This window comes from Sinocyclocheilus grahami, unplaced genomic scaffold (genome assembly GCF_001515645.1).
Source record: "Sinocyclocheilus grahami isolate Dianchi unplaced genomic scaffold, SAMN03320097.WGS_v1.1 scaffold613.1, whole genome shotgun sequence".
In the NCBI taxonomy this organism is placed as follows: Eukaryota; Metazoa; Chordata; class Actinopteri; order Cypriniformes; family Cyprinidae; genus Sinocyclocheilus; species Sinocyclocheilus grahami.
In genome coordinates this window covers 796,752-806,827 of record NW_015505792.1, presented here as the reverse complement: position 1 = coordinate 806,827, position 10,076 = coordinate 796,752, and the positions used below count along the sequence as shown (strand labels likewise).

The 10,076-nt window shown below is 35.3% G+C and overlaps 1 protein-coding gene across 1 annotated transcript in view; it reads right to left on the bottom strand.

Annotated features, from left to right (window-relative positions):
* Window positions 1–715: 715 nt before the first annotated feature.
* LOC107557641 (PCTP-like protein) overlaps window positions 716–10,076 on the bottom strand; it is a 15,389-nt gene continuing 6,028 nt past the window's right edge. Inside the window, exons 2-5 of the mRNA XM_016241119.1 lie at window positions 7,913–8,060; window positions 7,720–7,823; window positions 4,654–4,771; window positions 716–753 (exon numbers count right to left, since the gene is read on the bottom strand). Coding sequence (XP_016096605.1) covers window positions 716–753; window positions 4,654–4,771; window positions 7,720–7,823; window positions 7,913–8,060 — 408 coding nt within the window. The remainder of the gene's footprint in view (window positions 754–4,653; window positions 4,772–7,719; window positions 7,824–7,912; window positions 8,061–10,076) is intronic.

Here is a 10,076-nt window from a genome sequence, read left to right as displayed (position 1 = left end):
TGAGTGTGTGTGTGTGTGTGTGTGTGTGTGTGTGTGTGTGTGTGAGAGAGATAGTGAGTGTGTGTGTGTGTGAGTGAGAGATAGTGAGAGTGTGTGTGTGTGTCTGTGTGTGTGAGTGATAGTGAGAGAGTGTGTGTGTGTGTGTGTGTGTGTGTGAGAGTGAGAGATAGTGAGAGTGTGTGTGTCAGATTGATCTCTTCACTGTCAGCATCATCAGATCTCATTACTGTCTCTTTTCACACTGATAATGAGTCTCAGACACTGCCAAGATGGACAGACTGATGAGTCAGTGAAGGACAAATAGAACATTTGCTTGAGTTTGATATAGCACTGTTATTTTAGTGTATAATTTATTTATTCTTGAATGCTACTTGCCATTTCTTTTTAATTATTGGTAAAGCTTCTGACTGAAAATTGTTTCTACTCCAGTCCCCCCAGTGTAATTATGAATAATTTTTACTTTTGTAGATGCCATCAAAACTCCCGAGTGAGTTTTTCTCAGATTTGTAAGTAAAAACACACACAGCTTCATTCAACAGAACCTACAGACATGTGATCAGACACAGGGAGTCCACACACAGCTGCCATGACAACAACACACGTGTGTGTGTGAGAGAGAGAGTGTGTGTGTGTGTGTGTGTGTGTGTGTGAGTGAGAGATAGTGAGAGTGTGTGTGTCAGATTGATCTCTTCACTGTCAGCATCATCAGATCTCATTACTGTCTCTTTTCACACTGATAATGAGTCTCAGACACTGCCAAGATGGACAGACTGATGAGTCAGTGAAGGACAAATATAACATTTGCTTGAGTTTGATATAGCACTGTTATTTTAGTGTATAATTTATTTATTCTTGAATGCTACTTGCCATTTCTTTTTAATTATTGGTAAAGCTTCTGACTGAAAATTGTTTCTACTCCAGTCCCCCCAGTGTAATTATGAATAATTTTTACTTTTGTAGATGCCATCAAAACTCCCGAGTGAGTTTTTCTCAGATTTGTAAGTAAAAACACACACAGCTTCATTCAACAGAACCTACAGACATGTGATCAGACACAGGGAGTCCACACACAGCTGCCATGACAACAACACACGTGTGTGTGTGAGAGAGAGAGTGTGTGTGTGTGTGTGTGAGAGAGAAGAGTGTTGAAAACAGTTGTGCTGCACAATATTTTTCTGGAAATTGTGATACATTGTATATTTCAGGATTCACTGATGAATAGAAAGTTTAAAAGAACAGCATTTATTTGAAATAGAAATATTCTGTAACATTATAGAGAGAGAGTGTGTGTGTGTGTGTGTGTGTGAGAGAGAAGAGTGTTGAAAACAGTTGTGCTGCACAATATTTTTCTGGAAATTGTGATACATTGTATTTTTCAGGATTCACAGATGAATAGAAAGTTTAAAAGAACAGCATTTATTTGAAATAGAAATATTCTGTAACATTATAAATGTCTTTACTGTCACTTTTGATCAATTTAATGCGTCTTTGATGAATAAAAGTATTAATTTCTAAACTATTGAATAGTACTGTACCACAATTTACACAAAAATATTGTGCAGCACGACTGCTTTCAACATTGATAATAATCAGAAATGTTTCTCGAGCAGCAGATCAGCATATTATACTGATTTCTGAAGATCATGTGACACTGAAGACTGGAGGAATGATGCTGAAAATACAGCTGCGCATCACAGGAATACATTACAGTTTAACAAGTATTCACACAGAAAACAGCTGTTTTAAATTCTAAAAATATATCAGTACTTTTAATGTATTTTTATCAAATAAATGCAGCCTTGGTGAACAGAAGAGACTTTAAAAATATATATTAATTGTTCCTAATGTTTGATCAGTGTAAAAAACCACAAGTACTAACTTCGTCTCAAACGTTTCCTTAAATTCATTAGAAGAAATCAGACACAAGTTAACATTTGTCATACATTAAGAGTGAATAGATATATAACTAATGCGAATATAGATATGAACATTAGTTATATATCTATTCACTCTTAATAGATATATAACTAATGTGAATATAGATATGAACATTGCTCATCATATTCTCCATATTCAATAGAGTTCATGCAGACTTTAACAAATTTGAGCACAATTTAAGCTTTTTTTCTGACGAGAAATGTAAATATTTTTTATATTATTCAATTATATATTTTAAATTGCATTGATTACATTTAGTTTTATCTTGAAGAAATATATTAGATGTTAAAGACAGCTTTGGGCAAAGTTAGAAAACAAATGACCCATTCTTCAAAAAACCTGTCTTTGCCTCTTTCACAACGTTCTTTTTCAGCTGATGTCATGTTGCTCATTGTGACACAGAAGGTCATTTTTATCCAGGTTTTCACTAAAATAACTCAAATTTTATGCAAACACATTTTCCTGTCATCTCAATGTCTTTCTCTGGCAGTTTTTGTTATAATAAACAAAAGACACACGGCAGAGCTCCAAAAACACAGGCAGTAATTGGTTTTTAATTCTTCGGTACTACATTCATTCATTCATTGAACTCTAGTGTCGTACAGCAGATCAACATCGGCACCCTCTGTGTGTCTGGAGACAAACTGCATGCGTACATAAGGTCAGGGGTCAGAAATCATAATCATAACTCAAAATCATTTACATCAGTGTAACCAAATTAGTCATAATCTGTATTTCGCACTTCATTGGGCTGTGTGTGTGTGTGTGTGTGTGTGTGTGTGTGTGTGTGTGTGTGAGTTGTTCCCCTCGTCGTCGCTGTGCTGGCAGAGTTCCAAGACGAAAACCGCTGCTGAGCAAAAAGAACATAAAGGCTCGTCTCAGTTTTGCCAGAAAACATCTTGATGATCCCCAAGACTTTTGGGAAAACACTCTGTGGACTGACGAGACAAAAGTTGAACTTTTTGGAAGGTGTGTGTACCATTACGTCTGGTGTAAGAGTAGCACTGCATTTCAGAAAAAGAACATTATACCAACAGTAAAATATGGTGGTGGTAGTGTGATGGTCTGGGGCTGTTTTGCTGTCCTTGCAAAGTTGGAACTGCCCCACTTTATAGAAACAGCCTTTGTGCCACAGATGCATTGTAGGCTAACGTTACTCTGCAGGATTATGGAGTCCTCCATAAAGTGCGCTGAACACAATGGAATATTTGGTTTGAACTGTTCTGGAACAGTGTTGTAAATACAACTTAACCACCGACTTCTAGAGGGCCGGCGGGCTAGAGTGAGCAAAAATTGTTAAAAATAAATGTTAAAACAAAATTACATTTTTAAAAATATATATATATTTTTTTACTATTCTATAAATAAATATAAAAGTGATATTTAAATAAATAAGTTTTATATAAACACTAGCAATGGAAAAACTGAAAATAACAATGAAAAATTAGATTAAATAATTCTAAAAGTAGTTAAAACAAACAAAAATTGGTTTAAATAAATTATGAAACATGATTACAATAAACAGAAAAATAAATAAATTCAAATTAAAAAATGATTGCAATTAATTTTTTTTATTTAATTAATAATACAAATGACACTTAATTAAGAAAATTATTTGAGTCTAAACAGACCTAAACCAGCTCACAAAAAACCTAAAAAATATTGAGATTTTTTTGTCAGTATGTCATAGCCCTATGTCTTATATGAGCCTCTTGATTAAAAGAGGGCTGAAACTGAGGAGTGTTCATTCAGACACACACACACACACACACACACACACTCTCTCTCTACAGTAATTCAATCACAGAAACACATTTAGACACAGTGCAGCTCTTTGTCTCACTGACGTCTCAGAATGGTTGTTTGTATCATCTGTCGCTTCACTTCTGCAGTCTTCTTCTGCTCTCTTTCCAATCATTTCAGTTGCCCTGAAACTTTATTTACTAAAGCTGAATATCCTGCATTAATGTCTGGCTGTATGATTCATCAGAACTGCAGTGATGCTGTAGAAATGACTGTTCATGATGTCAGTGTGCGTTTAATATTTCACAGGTTCTTTTGTCACTCAGTGTCTCTTTATCAATCGATCAATCATCTGTTCTTTCACTCTGTGACGTTTCCTGGGAAAACTGATGACCTACTTTAACGCGCGCACACACACACACACACACACACTCGTGTCTGGCATTCCGTGTTCTCAGGGTTAATTCTGTTAGGAATAAAGAACAGATGAAAAGCTACAGAACAAATAACCGTCAGAGAGCAGGACAAACGAGTGTAAGAATAAACGAGTTGTGGCTGTTATCTGATTGGCTTGAGCAGACGGTGGGTGGAGTCCATGTATTTGTGGATTGTCAACACGTCTTGACGAAAGAAATGTTTCACAATTCGCAAATGCACAGAAAGCAATTCACAAATGCGTGCAGCTATCTACAAATGCACAGGACGCGATTCACAAATAAATGCCAGGCAAAGTTGTGGTTGTGACATAAATATATATTTGTGAATGTTTTTTATTTGCAAATCTCATTTTATTTATTTGTGAATTTAATTCATGTTTGTGAAACTTTAAGATTTATTTGTGGATCTCATTCTATTTATTTGTGGACCGTAATCTATTTATTTGGAATTAAGCAACAATTCTATCTCCATAAGTGTGTGTGTGAGAGAGTGTGTGTGCGTGTGTGTGTGTGTGTGTGTGTGTGTGTGTGTCACCTCTCGGGTCCACCTGTGCCAGGTATGTTAAGGTGCAGCTGGTGGGGCCAGTGCGTTGGATCAGGTATCCCGTCTGGATGGAAACGGCTCGCACCAGATCTTTCTTAGGAGGATATTTCTGAAACACACACAATCAATCAATCTATAAACACATCAAGATCAGACTTCAGGCATCACTACGGTTACGGGAACACTATGAGATCTCATTCAACATCCCATAATGATCAAAATGACACTCTGGCCTGTGTGTGTCTTTCTGTGTGTGTGTGTGTGTGTGTGGGGGTGGGTGTATGTGAGTGAGAGACAATGAGAAGAAAAGGACAGAGATGAGACACGTTTCTCTCTCTCAGTGATGACAGACAGATCAATGCAGTGCGGAGCTGCAGCAAACCAGTCTGATCATGTGACTACAGATTCCACAATTTTATGACACTCTCACACACACACTCATATGCACTCTCACACACTCGCTCTCGCATTCACTCTCTCACTCTCACACACACACACACACACACTCACACTCACAGTCGTTATAAAAAAACTGGTTGACTAGTAATTTCTTACTGTTAAATTCTGAAAGAACAGGGGTGTTAGTTATCAGACCACAAACCTAAGGTTTTAATAAGGTTATTACATGCGGTTAAATATTTAACCGGCCATACTGGCTTTTGGCTATTGAAAACATTAACTGTAACCATCTGAAATTAACGGAAGTAACTGCACAGTAAGCACATTCAATACAAACATAGATGGTACTGACATCAGCATTTAGCGTTTGCTTTTAAATAGTTTTTAAATTAAAATTTAAGTTGAAACTACATAAAACTGGCCTTAAATGAAAACATTCAAGTCAAGTCACCTTTATTTATATAGCGCTTTTAACAATACAGATTGTGTCAAAGCAGCTTTACAGTATTAAATAGGAAAATAGTGTGTCGATACAAAAGGACAATAGTAAACACTCAATTTTCAGTTAAAGGCCATTCATCATTAAATTCAGTGATGTCATCATCATCCAGCTCAGTTCAGTTTAAATAGTATCTGTGCAATCAAGTCGACGATATCGCTGGATATTAAGTGTCCCCAACTAAGCAATCCAGAGGAACCGAAGCTCCATCGGTGACAGAATGGAGAAAAAACCTTGGGAGAAACCAGGCTCAGTCGGGGGGCCAGTTCTCCTCTGACCAGATGAAACCAGCAGTTCAATTCCAGGCTGCAGCAAAGTCAGATTGTGCAGAGGACTCATCTGGTTCCTGTGGTCTTGTCCCGGTGGTCGTCTGAGACAAGGTCTTCACTGGGGATCTGTCTCTGGAGCTCATCTAGTTGTCCTGGTCTCCGCTGACATTCAGGGCTGTAGAGGTCATCTCTAGGTGCTGATCCACCATCTGGGCTGGATATGGACTGGATCCGGACTGGATATGGACTGGATCCGGGTGACTGCAGTGACCATCTGATCTGAAAGCCCTCGTCTCCTAGACGGCCATCGGGACAAGACCACGGGAACCAGATGAGTCCTCTGCACAATCTGACTTTGCTGCAGCCTAGAATTAAACTGCTGGTCTCGCCAGACGAGAATGAACACTTTTTCCCCGTTTAATACTATAAAGCTGCTTTGACACAATCTGCATTGTAAAAAGCGCTATATAAATAATGGTGACTTGACACACACACACAAACACATCTGTATAGCATCACCGTGACACACTCCAGCTGTTGTAGTGAACACAGACCATCATCACATCGTTAGTAACGATCAGCAGATCGTTAGCAGCAGAATCATTACTGTCCTGACGGTCACACAAACGCACATCAGTGCTGAACGCTGACCGTACAGAAGAATCAATGCAGCGCTGCACACTCAATCATGAACAGGGCAGCACAGCGATTCCCAAACTCTCAGCAAACACATTTCCCCCTCAGATTTTACGTTAATTTCAATAATATTGCAATATTACAGTTCTCTGATGTCAGATAATGTTCATATAGAATTGTAAACAAATATTTCGAATATTATAAACAAATACAAGATTTAATCACTTTTTTATTTATTTTTATTATTTATTTATTTAGCTTTTACATCTATACAATATAAGGCAAGACCCTTCAGACAAAACCAGCATGCACTGGTCAATTTTGTTTCAATAACATGTCTTATTTCAGACTAGATGAAAGAAAGGTCTTCTCTCTATCTATTTGTGTCTTTAGATTTTAATTACAATACATATCTTTAAAAGTTTTTTCTCCACTTCAGCAGCACTTACATGCACCAAAACTTAGAGGTTTATTCCTCTCTATATTCTGAAGGTTTTTACTGAGGGGTTTGTTAATATATCCTTCACACTGGTTTATACAACATTATATTCCTAAAAACATGGCGAAAATGCATATTTTTAAATGCTGTGAGTTTTTTCTCCACTTCAGCAGCACTTACATACATCAAAACTTAGAGGTTTATTCCTCTCTATATTCTGAAGGTTTTTATAAAAGGGTTTGTTTATACATGATTCATCCTGGTCTATACAATATTTTATTCCTATTACAGCAAAAATGTTTTTTTTTCTCTAGTGACAGTATTTTCTATTGATGGAGTGATAAAAAGAGAAATACAAAACCCCCAGAGTAAAAACCTTCAACTCTAAAATCAAAAGAATTTTGAACCTAGATTTATCCAATGTTCATTGCATATTTAATTTGCATATTAGCACATTTCAGAAAACATAATAAACATTTGTCTTAATTTACTGTGATCAGTCAAATGGGGAAAGTAATAATAAATAAATATTATATGATATCGATTAATATATATTACCTTATTCACCTGTAGTGACTTGCCTTCATTTAATTTAAATACAATTATTAGCTTTTCATTTCTTAGCTATGATTATTATTTATTAAACTAATAAAAACAAAACTACAAAGATATATTTAAAAAACAAAAACAATAAAAATTACAAAAATACTAAAACTTTAAATAAAATTAAAGCGATAACAGGAAATATAAAAATGAAAAACAATTCAAACTATACTAGTAAATCAGTGAGACTAAACTAGCACAGCAGCACTCACAGCGTGTTTGACGGAGTAGTTCATGATGATGTAATCGTTGCCCATCGGCAGCCAGGAGCGCAGGGTGATGACATCACGGTTCTTCAGCGGTTTAGGACACTTCCCTAAAAAGAATGAACGCTTACTAGCATTAATACAAAGTAAATTGCATATTTTGATATTTAAAGGCTAATTCTGCAGTGGCAGAACTTACAGGAGTAATAGCCCACATCTGCGTTGACTGTCAGTTTGCCGATGTCAAACGTCTCGATGACATTTGCGTCCCACTTTCGCCGATACTCGATGTCGTGGAGCACATCGTACATAGTCTCAGCTGGGATGTCCTTACACAGCATTCGACACTGAGGAGAGAGCAGAAGAACTACGTTACCCAGAATGCATCACAGGCCATAAAGCGTCAAGAAGAAACTAAAACCTAAAACCATAAAAAAATGTTATTGCTTTAAATACAATTGTATTACATTTTAAAAATTAATACAAATTCATTAATAATAAAATTAATATAAAATATAAACAAACTTAAACTTATTTCCACTAGTTGCCAAGGCAACATTTCTCATGTAGTTTGACAATGTACAAAAATAACTAAAATGAATGCAATAAATCCCAAAACCTAATAAAAATGACAAAAACATCAAATGCAATTACTAAGACTTTAACTAAAATTAAAATGAAAATGGACAATTTGAAATACAAAAAAATTAAACTTTAGTTGAATTTGAAGTTAATAATAAAACTAAAAAACAAATTAATAAAAATTACATATTTTAAAAATAAAACCACAAAATTAATAAAACTTTAAAATTAAAGTGAAAATAGAATAATAAAAATTAATAAAATCTATAAAGACATATTTTAAAAACAAAAACCGATAAAAATGACAAAAAACAACAAATACTTAAACTTTAACAAAAATTAAAGTGAAAACTAAATATAAAAATAATTTAAAATACTAACAAAAACTATAATAATTTTTCAATGATGCTAAAATAACACTGGTCAGAAGTGACAAAACAAATAAACATTTAAAATGTAAGTATCTCTCCTGGAAATGGACAATATATTGACGACATTATACTGTTCAAACATCTTGTGAAGTAGCAGATAATATGCATGACTGTGTCATAAAAAAAGCTGTAAATGAAGCTCGACACATTTTGTGATAATTCAAGCGTCCGTGACCCTAAAACAGAAACGCACGTGTGTAACTAATGACCTACATCAGGTGAAACGAGGCTGCAGTTACTCTGAATCTGAAGTGCTTTGTGAAATATGAAACCAGGCCATTAAAGCAGATCTCGTCTCAACAGCACCTGTGTTTTCTAGAGCGTCCACAAGAACGCAAGAGAGAAGCAATGAAAAACAGCTGTAGGCGCAGAAACGACACACTAAAGTCTTACAAAACCTCAGTGATAGAGAGGAAAAGCACAGATACAAAAATGATGTGAAGATTTATACAGAACAACCTCGCAGTGGTTACAAACAGGGTTATTCTCATTAACTAAAACTAATCTATTAAAACATTTTTGTTAATGTGTGTGAAATAAAGCTGAAATAAATTAAAATATAAATATTGGGATGAAAAACTTATGTTTTTACATTTTTATTTATAATAGTTGTGTAAGTTAGTTGCTTAATAAACTTGAGTTGAAGCACTAAAATCACTAAATGGATTTAAATGAAAACTAAAACTGTAAATTATACCTAGTAATAGTAAAACAAAAAAGACGACAAAAGCACATAAAATTACTAAACTTACAGTATATAAAAAACTGATTCAAAGCTAATTCAAAACATTGATAAAAACTATAATTGTATTTAAGTAATACTAAAATAACAGTGACACACAAACAGATTTTAATGATTAACCAGAGATCAAAAAGTTTTGAACATGTTTTATAAATAGAAATAACTTCATGCAACACACTGGATTGACGCGATGGAAGTTGTGAGTTTAGTTACTTAAACAGCGATTTCACCCCCTCGTTTCTTAGGAATATAAAGCAGTGTTTTAATATCTAAGCTATTTTATTAATAAAAGTCACTGGGCAGCATTGACAACAAGTTTATGTACTCCTGAATATCTCTGTGTGCGCGAAGCGCAATCTCTGATCTCTCACTTTCTTTCTCTATTTTCGATACGTGCTCCGTAGTCCCAATCTGAATAATTATCCGTGAACCATCATTTTAAATCGGTATTTCGTAGCGAGGATCACGAATCATTCAATTCTCGAAATGATTCGCAAACCCGCTCCGAGTTCCCGATCTAAATCAAATGATTCGTGATACGCGATCTGATTGGATTGTTTTGAAGCGCGAGCACACGCGCTAGTTGCCATAACAGTGAAGGTCTCAGA